The following is a 14,165-nucleotide window of genomic DNA, read 5'->3' as shown; positions in this document are numbered from 1 at the left end:
GTGAAGTTTATATTATTGGACTAATCTTTAATGTGACTATGGTCATTTAATCATTCTATAACACTTAACACTTTTTTTTGTGGTATAATCGTACCATTTTAATGTTTCTCTGAATGTTACAGGTTGTCATATTAAATGTTATTAATTTAAATGGCATTTCACCTGTAAGTCTAACAGGATCAACATTTTAATGTTTTGTGATTTCTAAAAATAGTTCTTACTTCCATCTCTAAATATTAGTGAGACACATCCTTCTGCCAGGTGATGCAAGTAATCAAAACCATTTAGGACTACAGTAACATATTTTGTTAGAAAATATCTGTTTGCCTATGAAACCCAATTTGTGTCTTTATGTTTTGTACCATTTTTATAAGAAATTAAGGATTACCTAGTGTACAACATAAAAAGCTCATGGATGGCTTGTGAAAAAAAATAAAAAAATTGATGCAGTTATATGAAAAACACAAATAAGAAAAACCACAAAGTCTCAAGAAAATATTTATTAATAATATGTAACATACAAAAATATTTGAGTAAAAACCCATTTAGAAACAGTTTTGATATATGTTATCAAATCTTACACTATTGCAAAGATAAATAAAAACTAACATAAACCTAATATTAAGCACCATTACCCAATCAGAAGTACCTGAGAAAGAGTACTGATTCCAATATTTGGCATTTTAGCATTGCAGGTTAAGGTTTCACAGCATCTTTAGTACACATTTATCTAAAATTGAATTGAGTCTACACCACATTTTCTCAATACTATTTTTTTTAAAACACCGATAGCTCATACAGCTTCAAATTTCCTATCCTCTCATTAAACATGGCAGACAATGAGGTAGTGAAAGTTTAAAGGACAAAAACCTGTGTACCAAATCATTTTTCATGAGAAGCCCATTTGTTTGCCATTACAAGTCTAAATGCTATCACAGGAATACAAAAATAGTGCAAGTTTGTACAGACTAGAAACTTATAGCCTGATCTAGGTTACAAAAAAATACAATTAGTGTAATAAATATGAAATGTGCACTTTTTGATTATTTGAATCTGCAATCATATGAATACATTTTGTTGATAACATCAGTTTTTGGGGCTTGATTGACCTAATAAAGACCACAAAATATGAACTAACATACTGACACTCAGGGAGACATGGAAAACAATTTCAATAATTTGAAATTAATCTATCAAAGCATGTAAACAAAAATCATCCCTGAAAATACTAAAATTTACAATAATCAAACTATGCTAACTAAAAATAAATCTACTTATATAACGCCTAATTTAGTTTAAGAGATAAATGCACATATGCAGCTTTATGTAAATTGGTAGATTATACAGCATAGAAGAACTGCATTTTGTGAATTTAGGTTGGGTCTTTTACAGGATTTCAAAAAGTCATTTTACATGCTAGAGAAAAATCTAAATCTTGGACTTGAAAGCTGAATTGAAGGCACTAATATTGAAGGCACTAAGCCAAAAAAGTTAACTGGTCTATAAATGGATACTGCTATCTTTGCTTCATTATGGCAAAATGTTTAAATGTAAACTGCCTTAACAAATCTAAAAATATAATGATATAGTATGATTGATTGCTTTATGCTAAATAATGAAAGTATTTGAACTAAAGTAAAATCCTCTAATTTGCCAAAAGCTTATAGGATACAAAGATACATATATACTTAAAAACCCCTGTACCTGCAAGACCAAATACATTTTATTTTTTTACTTGTAATCCAATTATTTGCACATTTATTGCATAAAGCTTTGGGAGCCTGGCAGCCTTTGCGTTGTGTAGTGTACAAGGTATGATTTAAAGCTACAAGATTCATACCTAGAACATTCATTGTCTTGCTTATAATCACTTATTTCAAAACACTTCTATAGGCCAGTGCAGAGGAGTGGCTTGAGTAATGTGCTGGAAGCTGCAGAAAAATAAAAAAAGCAAATTGATTACAACTATACAAATGTCAAGCTGTCATAACTGATAGTGTAGTAACAAGGGACAAATATACATATAATCAAATCACTCATTTTAAACGGTGCTTTACATATCAGTAAAACTAAATCTCTGGTCAACCACTGTAACATTAGGGGATGGGCTCAAACAAAAACAGACCAAAAAAAAACCAAAATTTATGCTTACCTGATAAATTTATTTCTCTTGTGGTGTATCCAGTCCACGGGTTCATCCATTACTTGTGGGATATTCTCCTTCCCAACAGGAAGTTGCAAGAGGACAACCACAGCAGAGCTGTCTATATAGCTCCTCCCCTAACTACCACCCCCAGTCATTCGGCCGAAGACAAGCAAGAAAAAAGGAGAAACTATAGGGTGCAGTGGTGACTGTAGTTTAAAAATAAAAAACACCTGCCTTAAAATGACAGGGCGGGTCGTGGACTGGATACACCACAAGAGAAATAAATTTATCAGGTAAGCATAAATTTTGTTTTGTCTTGTAAAGGTGTATCCAGTCCACGGGTTCATCCATTACTTGTGGGATACCAATACCAAAGCTTTAGGACACGGATGAAGGGAGGGACAAGGCAGGAACTTAAACGGAAGGCACCACTGCCTGTAAGACCTTTCTCCCAAAAATAGCCTCAGAGGAAGCAAAAGTATTGAATTTGTAGAATTTAGAAAAGGTATGAAGCGAAGACCAAGTTGCCGCCTTACAAACCTGTTCAACAGAGGCCTCATGTTTAAAAGCCCATGTGGAAGCTACTGCTCTAGTAGAATGAGCTGTAATTCTTTCAGGAGGCTGCTGGCCAGCAGTCTCATAAGCTAAGCAGATTTTGAAGAAGGATTAGGACATAAGGAAGGAACAACAATCTCCTGATTGATATTCTTATTAGATACCACCTTAGGAAGAAACCCAGGTTTGGTACGTAAAACTACCTTATCTGCATGGAAAATCAGATAAGGGGAATCACACTGTAAAGCAGATAACTCCGAAACTCTTCGAGGCGAGGAGATAGCTACTAAAAACAGAACTTTCCAAGATAAAAGTTTAATATCTATGGAATGCAAAGGTTCAAACGGAACCCCTTGAAGAACTTTAAGAACTAAATTTAAACTCCGTGGCGGAGCGACAGGTTTAAACACAGGCTTGATTCTGACCAAAGCCTGACAAAACGCCTGAACGTCTGGAACCTCAGCCAGACGTTTGTGCAAAAGAATAGACAGAGCAGAAATCTGTCCCTTTAAGGAACTAGCTGACAATCCCTTCTCCAATCCTTCTTGGGGAAAGGATAATATCCTAGGAATCCTGACCTTACTCCGTGAGTAACCCTTGGATTCACACCAATGAAGATATTTACACCATATCTTATGATAGATTTTCCTGGTGACAGGCTTTCGGGCCTGAATTAAGATATCAATGACCGACTCGGAAAAACCACGCTTTGATAAAAATCAAGCGTTCAATCTCCAAGCAGTCAGACACAGAGAAATTAGATTTGGATGTTTGAAAGGACCTTGAAGTAGAAGGTCCTGGCTCAGCGGCAGAGTCCATGGTGGAAAGGATGACATGTCCACCAGATCTGCATACCAAGTCCTGCGTGGCCACGCAGGAGCTATCAAAATCACCAAAGCTCTCTCTTACTTGATCTTGGCAATCAGACGAGGGAGCAGAGGAAATGGTGGAAACACATAAGCCAGGCTGAAGGACCAGGGCGCTGCTAGAGCATCTATCAGCGCTGCCCGGGGATCCCTTGACCTGGACCCGTAACAAGGAAGCTTGGCGTTCTGACGAGACGCCATGAGATCTAGTTCTGGTTTGCCCCATAGTTCAGCTGGGCAAATACCTCCGGATGGAGCTCCCACTCCCCCGGATGAAAAGTCTGCCGACTTAGAAAATCCGCCTCCCAGTTCTCTACTCCTGGGATATGGATAGCTGAGAGATGGCAAGAGTGAATCTCTGCCCATAGAATTGTCTTTGAAACCTCCAACATGGCCAGGGGGCTCCTTGTTCCCCCCTGATGGTTGATATAGACTCCAGTTGTGATGTTGTCTGACTGAAATCTGATGAACCTGACAGCAGCTAGCCGAGGCCAAGCCTGAAGAGCATTGAATATCGCTCTTAGTTCCAGAATGTTTATTGGAAGGAGGGCTTCCTCCTGAGTCCACGAACCCTGAGCCTTCAGGGAGTTCCAGACTGCACCCCAGCCCAGAAGGCTGACATCTGTCGTCACTATAGTCCATTCTGGCCTGCGGAAACTCATTCCCCTGGACAGAAGGATCTGAGACAGCCACCAGAGAAGAGAATCCCTGGTCTCTTGATCCAGATTTATCCGAGGAGACAAATACGTGTAGTCCCCATTCCACTGATTGAGCATGCAAAGTTGCAGTGGTCTGAGATGTAGGCGGGCAAACGGAACTATGTCCATTGCCGCTACCATTAGGCAGATTACTTCCATACACGGAGCCACTGACTGCTGAGAAGTGGAATGAAGAGCACGGCAGGAAGTTAGAAGATTTGACAACCTGACCTCTGTCAAAAAAATTTTCATTTCTACTGAATCGATCAGAGTTCCTAGGAAGGAAACTCTTGTGAGAGGGGAGAGAGAACTTTTCTTCGTTCACCTTCCACCCGTGAGACCTCAGGAATGCCAGAACAATGTCCGTATGGGACTTGGCGATTTGAAAAGTCGACGCCTGTATCAGAATGTTGTCTAGGTAAGGAGCCACCGCTGCGCCTCGTGGCCTTAGAACCGCCAGTAGGGACCCTAGAACCTACGTAAAGATTCTTGGTGCCGTGGCTAAACCGAAGGGAAGAGCCACAAACTGGTAATGCCTGTCTAGGAAGGCGAACCTGAGGAACTGATGATGATCTCTGTGAATCGGAATGTGGAGATAAGCATCCTTTAAGTCCACGGTAGTCATATATTGACCCTCCTGGATCATAGGTAGGATGGTTTGAATAGTCTCCATCTTGAAGGATGGGACCCTGAGAAATTTGTTTAGGATCTTGAGATCCAAGATTGGTCTGAAAGTTCCCTCTTTTTTGGGAACTATAAACAGATTTGAATAGAAGCCCTGCCCCTGTTCCTCACTTGGAACTGGGTGGATCACTCCCATAACCAGTAGGTCTTGAACGCAACGTAAGAATGCCTCTCTCTTTATCTGGTTTGCAGATAATTGTGAGAGATGAAATCTCCCCTTTGGAGATGAAGCTTTGAAGTCCAGAAGATATCCCTGGGAAACAATCTCCAGAGCCCAGGGATCCTGGACGTCTCTTGCCCAAGCCTCGGCAAAGAGAGAAAGTCTGCCCCCAACTAGATCCGGTCCCGGATCGGGGGCTACTCCTTCATGCTGTCTTAGAGGCAGCAGCAGGTTTTTTGGCCTGCTTCCCCTTGTTCCAAGCCTGGTTAGGTCTCCAGACTGGTTTGGACTGGGCAAAATTTCCCTCTTGTTTTGCATTAGAGGAAGTTGAAGCTGCACCACTCTTAAAGTTTCGAAAGGAACGAAAATTAGTCTGTTTGGTCCTTAATTTGTTGGACCTATCCTGAGGAAGGGCGTGACCTTTTCCTCCAGTAATATCAGAAATTATCTCCTTCAGTCCAGGCCCGAATAGGGTCTGCCCTTTGAAGGGGATGTTGAGAAGCTTAGCTTTGAAGTAACGTCAGCTGACCAGGATTTAAGCCATAGCGCCCTACGCGCCTAAAAGGCAAAACCTGAATTCTTAGCCGTTAGCTTGGTTAAATGAAAAACGGCATCAGAAATAAAGGAATTAGCTAACTTAAGAGCTTTAATCCTGTCTAAAATATCATCTAACGGGGTCTCCACCTGTAGAGCCTCCTCAAGAGACTCTAACCAGAAAGCCGCTGCAGCAGTGACTGGGGCAATGCATGCAAGAGGCTGGAGAATAAAACCTTGTTGTATAAAGATTTTCTTAAGGAAACCCTCTAATTTTTTTATCCATTGGATCTAGGAAAGCACAACTGTCCTCGACGGGGATAGTTGTACGCTTAGCTAGGGTAGAGACTGCTCCCTCCACCTTAGGGACCGTCTGCCACGAGTTCCGTGTTGCGGCATCTATGGGAAACATCTTTTTAAAAACAGGAGGGGGAGAGAACGGTACACCTGGTCTATCCCATCCCTTAGTAATAATTTCTGAAAACCTCTTAGGGATTGGAAAAACATCAGTGTAAACAGGCAATGCAAAGTATTTGTCCATTTTACACAATTTCTCTGGGACTACAATGGGGTCACAGTCATCCAGAGTCGCTAAAACCTCCCTGAGCAACAAGCGGAGGTGTTCAAGCTTAAATTTAAACGCTGTCATTTCAGAGTCAGACTGAAGTAACGCCTTCCCTGAATCAGAAATGTCACCCGCAGATAGAAGCTCTCCTGCTTCGGCTTCTGCATATTGTGAGGGTATATCTGACATAGCTACTAAAGCGTCAGAAAGCTCTGTATTTGTTCTAGCCCCAGAGCTGTCTCGCTTTCCTTGTAACCCTGGCAGTTTGGACAATACCTCTGTGAGGGTATTAGTCATAACCGCCGCCATGTCTTGTAAGGTAAACGCATTGGACGCGCCAGATGTACTTGGCGTCACTTGAGCGGGAGATATAGGTTCTGACACATGGGGAGAGCTAGGTGGTTTAACCTCCCTTTTGTCAGTCTGAGAAACCTCTCAATGCCTCAATGCCAAAATATGGTCTTTATAACTTATAGAAATCTTAGTACATTTGGTACACATTCTAAGAGAGGGTTCCACAATGGCTTCTAAACATAATGAACAAGGAGATTCCTCTATGTCAGACATGTTTAACAGACTAGTAATGAGACCAGTAAGCTTGGAAAACACTTTAATAACTGTGAAACAGCAATTAAACAAAAACGGTACTGTGCCTTTAAGAGAAAAAAACTACCACATAAACTGCAAAACAGTGATAAAAAGTAGTAAACTCTACGAATTTTTTACAGTGTGTATAAGGGACTAAAGCAGCATTGCACCCACTTGCAAATGGATGATTAACCCCTTAGGCCACAAACCGGATTTGAAAAACATTAAAACCTTTAAACAGTCAAACACACTGCCACAGCTCTGCTGTGGCTCCTACCTGCCCTTAAACACGATTTTTGCAGGAAAAAAAACCCTCTATAGTGGTCCTAGATGCCAGAGGACTCCTTTAGGGAAGCTGGATGTCTCAGTCTGAATATCAACTGCGCATAAAGTGCGCGAAAATAGGCCCCTCACACCATGCACTCGATGTCAGAGGGCCTTAAAAAAGTACTCCTAGGAGTAATCTGACTAGCCATGGGGAAAACTAGGCCCCAAATAAAGATTTATCACCCTCAGAGAAAAAAAGTTTTTTCTATGAACCATGCAAACGTTTTGACACTAAGTAATATGCGTATTAACATGAATATTACCCTTTTTTGTAAGCATGATCCCAGTCGTTAAATCACTGCATCAGGCTTACCTCAAATATACCAGGCATTGTCAGCATTTTCTAGACCTTATCTCTCTAGAAATAAATATACTGAACATACCTAAAAGCAGGTAATCTGCAAACTGTCCCCCCAACTGAAGTTTTCTTTCCATACTCTTCAGTTATGTGTGAGAACAGCAATGGACCTTAGTTACAAACCGCTAAGATCATCAACCTCCAAGCAGATTCTTCTTCCAATTTCTGCCTGAGAGTAAAACAGTACAACGCCGGTACCGTTTAAAAATAAACTCTTGATTGAAGGTAAAAACTACACTAAGTCACCACATCTCTCTTACACTTCCTATCTTGTCGAGAGTTGCAAAAGAATGACTGGGGGTGGCAGTTAGGGGAGGGGCTATATAGACAGCTCTGCTGTGGGTGTCCTCTTGCAACTTCCTGTTGGGAAGGAGAATATCCCACAAGTAATGGATGAACCCGTGGACTGGATACACCTTTACAAGAGAAAACCAACACTATCCAAGCATATTTTCAGTAACTATAAAAGGGACAGTAAAGTCCAAATTAAACTTTGATGAATCAGATGTAATTTTAAACAACTTCCCAATTTACTTTTAGCATCAAATTTGCTTTTTTCTCTTGGTATGTTTTGTTTAAGGCTAAACCTTTCTAGGCTCATAGGCTGATTTCTAAGACTCTGCAGTCCACCTCTTTTTTCAAAGTCTGGCTGTGAATAGCTCATAATATGTACTGTTGTTCCTGTGTGCCATATAGATAACATTGTGCTCTCTCACAGGGAGCTATTTAACACCTTAAAGGGACAGTCTACACCAGAATTTTTATTGTTTTAAAAGATAGATAATCCCTTTATTACCCATTTCCCAGTTTTGCATAACAAACACAGTTATAATAATATACTTTTAAACTCTGTGATTATCTTGTATCTAAAGCCTCTGCAAACTGCACCCTTTTTTCAGTTCTTTTGACAGACTTGCAGTCTAGCCAATCAGTGCCTGCTCCCAGATAACTTTACGTGCACAGTGTTATCTATATGAAACAGAGTACTGCTTGAGGATCCCTTGATCTGGACCCGTAACAAGGAAGTTTGGCATGCTGACGAGATGCCATCAGATCCAATTCTGGTGTGCCTCATTGTGCAAACACCTCCGGATGGAGCTCCCACTCCCCCTGACGACTGAGAAAATCCGCTTCCCAGTTCTCCACTCCTGGGAGATAGATTGCTGATAGATGGGAAGAGTGAGTCTCTGCCCATCGAATGATTTTGGAAACCTCTATCATCGCTAGAGAACTCTTTGTTCCCCCTTGATGATTGATATACGCTACAGTCGTGATATTGTCTGACTGGAATCTTATGAATTTGTCCGAAGCCAGCTGAGGCCACGCCTGAAGCGCGTTGAATATCGCTCTCAGTTCTAGAATATTTATTGGAAGGAGAGCCTCCTCCTGAGTCCACACACCCTGCGCCTTCAGGGAATTCCAGACTGCACCCCAGCCCAAGAGGCTGGCGTCCGTCGTCACTATGACCCATGCTGGCCTGCGGAAACACATTCCCTGGGACAGATGATCCTGTGACAACCATCAAAGAAGAGAGTCTCTGGTCTCATGATCCAGATTTATCTGAGGAGATAAATTTGCATAATCCCCATTCCACTGTCTGAGCATGCAAAGTTGCAGTGGTCTGAGATGCAAGCGAGCAATCAGAACTATGTCCATTGCCGCTACCATTAGTCCAATTACCTCCATACACTGAGCCACTGACAGCCGAGGAATGGAATTAAGTGCTCGGCAGGTGGTTAAGATCTTTGATTTTTTGACCTCCGTCATAAAAATTTTCATGTCTACCGAGTCTATCAGAGTTCCTAGGAATGGAACTCTTGTGAGAGGGACAAGTGAACTCTTCTTTATGTTCACCTTCCACCCGTGAGATCTTAGAAAAGCCAACACGATGTCCGTGTGAGATTTGGCAAGCTGGTAAGTTGACGCCTGAATCAAGATATTGTCCAGATAGGGCGCCACTGCTATGCCTCGCGGCCTTAGAACCGCCAGAAGGGACCCTAGCACCTTTGTGAAAATTCTGGGAGCTGTGGCCAACCCGAAAGGAAGGGCCACAAACTGGTAATGCTTGTCCAGGAAGGTGAACCCGAGGAACTGGTGATGATCTTTGTGGATAGGAATGTGAAGATACGCATCCTTCAAATCCACGGTGGTCATATATTGACCCTCTTGGATCATTGGTAAAATTGTCCGAATGGTCTCAATCTTGAAGGATGGGACACTGAGAAATTTGTTTAGAATTTTGAGATCTAAAATCGGTCTGAAGGTTCCCTCTTTTTTGGGAACCACGAACAGATTGGCGAAAAACCCCTGCCCCTGTTCTGCTTTTGGAACTGGGCAGATTACACCCATAGTATATAGGTCTTCTACACAGCGTAAGAACGCCTCTCTTTTTGTCTGGTTTACAGACAAACATGAAAGATGATATCTCCCCCTTGGAGGAGAATCTTTGAAGTCCAGAAGATACCCCCTGGGTCACGATTTCTAAAGCCCAGGAATCCTGAAAGTCTCTTGCCCAAGCCTGAGCGAAGAGAGAAAGTCTGCCCCCTACTAGATCCGGTCCCGGATCGGGGGCTGCCCCTTCATGCTGTCTTGGTAGCAGCAGCAGGCTTCTTGGCCTGTTTACCTTTATTCCAGGTCTGGTTAGGTCTCCAGACTGACTTGGATTGAGCAAAATTCCCCTCCTGCTTCGTGGCAGGGGAGGAGGTAGAGGGACCACCTTTGAAGTTTCGAAAGGAACGAAAATTATTTTGTTTAGCCCTCATTCTATTTGTCTTATCCTGAGGAAGGGCATGGCCTTTTCCTCCAGTGATGTCGGAAATGATCTCCTTCAGTTCAGGCCCGAATAGGGTCTAACCTTTGAAAGGAATAGCTAATAGCTTAGATTTTGATGACACATCAGCAGACCAGGACCTAAGCCATTGTTACGGTTGCCTCCAGGCTGGCTGGAAGTTGGACCGTAGAAAAGGATGCTCCTAGCGCTCACCAAAGGATCATCAGCACCGTAGACACTATAACTACTGCGTAGCCACCATACGTAATGCAGACTCTACGAACCACCGCTGCGGGGCTGGTATCTCGCCATCTGCTCTGCACCCTGGACCTACGACCAGGCTCCAGTAGGTGAACCTCTTCCTTCTGTACAGCGAAGCAGGATCAGGAACAAGAGCTCTTACAGGAGCTCAGTAGCTAAGGGAGTATATAGAGCATAGCAATCCCTGTAGTGATTATAGCTGTCCCCTACAAACACGAGTCAAGGCTGCAAGTTAGAGGGTCATTATAGGTCTGATGTGCTGGAACACACAGCCTGCTTTTTATTGAGGTTACATGCAAAAAAGACACTCTCAGGGGAGGCATAAAATCCCCAATCACACATTTGATACATTTAGATAGTGAGACAACGCCCTTTGACAGGCCACCATAGAATTTCATTACTTCAGCAGATAACATTACACACAAGAAAACAATGCAGTCCACCTTATCACTACTAGCAGTCTGATTAGACAATGGGAATGTTTATCACTAAACTTAATTAGAGCTGATCCCAGCAATTTTGTATTTAGAATAGGTTCTTGAAGCTGAACAAAATTTGACTCTTTAGTTCTGACCGAAGGGTCTGTCACATAGCACTTAATGGCACACAATGAAAACAAATGCTTTTGTAACAGTGCTCCCTTTCTGTGGAACACTCTGCCTGTGTGGTACTTGGTTCAGTAAGCCCTATTTACTGAACCAAGTGGGAGAAAGCCAAGGACAAGTTATTTTACAGGTCTGGGGACATAGTCTTAAAGGGGCATTGTTCACCAAAGTCACAATATGTCCCCAGACGGTTCTTAAAGGGCCATACACACCCAATAAAAATTAATAAATAAACATTAGCAGTAAAGTAGCCCCCCCACAATAAGTAGTACTGGCCTGTAGGTTCCAGGTTGTAGGATGAAAGTGTAGCATCCTCGGCCTTCCTGGCGCAGCTGGGCAAATAGCTGGTGGTACTTGGGGGGCAGAGGCCAGCGGCACTCTGCCCTGGTGCCAGCGCTTCTGCTGGGGTAAGGGGTTTGCAGGCCAGTCCTGTAACAAGGGGGTCTGTAGGGCAGAGGCCAGCAGCGCTCTGTCCTGGTGCCAGCTCTTCTGCTGGGGGAATTGGGGCATAGTCCTGCCCGGTGGCAAAGGGAACGTGGGGGTCAGTGGGGGTTAACATCTCCACTGTTAACCCTGGGCCCAAGTTAGGAGTTAGCTGGGGAGGGGGATTGGCTTACCTCCTCCTCCTGATAATCCGGCGGCCGTTGGGAAGGGAGGTCGATTCTCTCCGCTCCCTGTGGAACATGCTGCGGCTGGGGAGAGAGACCGGTTGTCTCCTCTCCCTGGAAGGCACACTCCGGCTGGGGAGGGAGGTCGATGCTCTCCCCTCCCTGTAGCTGGGTCTGTCACTGGGGATCTGGGTCGCCTGCCCAGCATCCCTGTAGGGCCGGTAGAGAGACTGCGGTCCCATCTCCACCTGCCTGCTGGGGGTCCTCCCAGGACCAGTCTATGAGGCCTGCTGCCTCGGGTATCTCTGGTTGGGGTTGGGGAAGGAGACCGGTTGTCTCTTCCCTCTGCACGGTATACTGCCGCTGGGGAGGGAGATCGCTGCTCTCCTCTCCCTGTAACTCACTTTCTCGCTGGAGACCAGGTGTCCATACCCTCAAACTCCACAGTTGGCGCTCAAAGGCTCGTGCCGCTTCGTTCTCAGTATCCAATTCCCGGATGATGCGACTGACTACCTTCTGCGCAGGGTCTGGACCATAATCGGACTAGCCGCCTCTTTACCTCTGGAACAAAATCAGTGCCCTCATAGCGACGGATCCGGTTGAGGTGCTCTTCACAGGGTTCTGACCAGTGTCGTCAGCTCCATGCTGCTGTAGGTAGGGACGCTGCGCAGTGGCTAGCGTTGCCCTCAATAACTCTCCTACGATACCAGTGCTGTTGGGGTGCTGCTCCTTGCGCTAGGACGCCATCTCACCGCTGCCGCCAAATGTTACGGTTGCCTCCAGGCTGGCTGGAAGTTGGACCGTAGAAAAGGATGCTCCTAGCGCTCACCAAAGGATCATCAGCACCGTAGACACTATAACTACTGAGTAGCCACCATACGTAATGCAGACTCTACGAACCACCGCTGCTGGGCTGGTATCTCGCCATCTGCTCTGCGCCCTGGACCTACGACCAGGCTCCAGTAGGTGAACCTCTTCCTTCTGTACAGCGAAGCAGGATCAGGAACAAGAGCTCTTACAGGAGCTCAGTAGCTAAGGGAGTATATAGAGCATAGCAATCCCTGTAGTGATTATAGCTGTCCCCTACAAACATGAGTCAAGGCTGCAAGTTAGAGGGTCAGAATAGGTCTGATGTGCTGGAACACACAGCCTGCTTTTTATTGAGGTTACATGCAAAAAAGACACTCTCAGGGGGAGGCATAAAATCCCCAATCACACATTTGATACATTTAGATAGCGAGACAACGCCCTTTGACAGGCCACCATAGAATTACATTACTTCAGCAGATAACATTACACACAAGAAAACAATGCAGTCCACCTTATCACTACTAGCAGTCTGATTAGACAATGGGAATGTTTATCACTAAACTTAATTAGAGCTGATCCCAGCAAACTTGTATTTAGAATAGGTTCTTGAAGCTGAACAAAATTTGACTCTTTAGTTCTGACCGAAGGGTCTGTCACATAGCACTTAATGGCACACAATGAAAACAAATGCTTTTGTAACAGTGCTCCCTTTCTGTGGAACACTCTGCCTGTGTGGTACTTGGTTCAGTAAGCCCTATTTACTGAACCAAGTGGGAGAAAGCCAAGGACAAGTTATTTTACAGGTCTGGGGACATAGTCTTAAAGGGGCATTGTTCACCAAAGTCACAATATGTCCCCAGACGGTTCTTAAAGGGCCATACACACCCAATAAAAATTAATAAATAAACATTAGCAGTAAAGTAGCCCCCCCACAATAAGTAGTACTGGCCTGTAGGTTCCAGGTTGTAGGATGAAAGTGTAGCATCCTCGGCCTTCCTGGCGCAGCTGGGCAAATAGCTGGTGGTACTTGGGGGGCAGAGGCCAGCGGCACTCTGCCCTGGTGCCAGCGCTTCTGCTGGGGTAAGGGGTTTGCAGGCCAGTCCTGTAACAAGGGGGTCTGTAGGGCAGAGGCCAGCAGCGCTCTGTCCTGGTGCCAGCTCTTCTGCTGGGGGAATTGGGGCATAGTCCTGCCCGGTGGCAAAGGGAACGTGGGGGTCAGTGGGGGTTAACATCTCCACTGTTAACCCTGGGCCCAAGTTAGGAGTTAGCTGGGGAGGGGGATTGGCTTACCTCCTCCTCCTGATAATCCGGCGGCCGTTGGGAAGGGAGGTCGATTCTCTCCGCTCCCTGTGGAACATGCTGCGGCTGGGGAGAGAGACCGGTTGTCTCCTCTCCCTGGAAGGCACACTCCGGCTGGGGAGGGAGGTCGATGCTCTCCCCTCCCTGTAGCTGGGTCTGTCACTGGGGATCTGGGTCGCCTGCCCAGCATCCCTGTAGGGCCGGTAGAGAGACTGCGGTCCCATCTCCACCTGCCTGCTGGGGGTCCTCCCAGGACCAGTCTATGAGGCCTGCTGCCTCGGGTATCTCTGGTTGGGGTTGGGGAAGGAGACCGGTTGTCTCTTCCCTCTGC

The 14,165-nt window shown here is 44.7% G+C and overlaps 1 protein-coding gene across 1 annotated transcript in view; it reads right to left on the bottom strand.

The window, feature by feature from the left end:
• Positions 1 to 485: 485 nt before the first annotated feature.
• Positions 486 to 14,165, bottom strand: part of MFSD1 (major facilitator superfamily domain containing 1) — a 106,671-nt gene continuing 92,991 nt past the window's right edge. The window contains exon 17 of the mRNA XM_053710096.1: positions 486 to 1,931. Within this exon, the coding sequence (XP_053566071.1) occupies positions 1,872 to 1,931 (60 nt within the window). The 3' untranslated portion in view covers positions 486 to 1,871. The remainder of the gene's footprint in view (positions 1,932 to 14,165) is intronic.

This window comes from Bombina bombina, chromosome 4 (assembly GCF_027579735.1).
Source record: "Bombina bombina isolate aBomBom1 chromosome 4, aBomBom1.pri, whole genome shotgun sequence".
Lineage (NCBI taxonomy): Eukaryota > Metazoa > Chordata > Amphibia > Anura > Bombinatoridae > Bombina > Bombina bombina.
The sequence above is the reverse complement of the archived record's forward strand: the minus strand, read 5'-3'. Positions and strand labels throughout refer to the sequence as shown.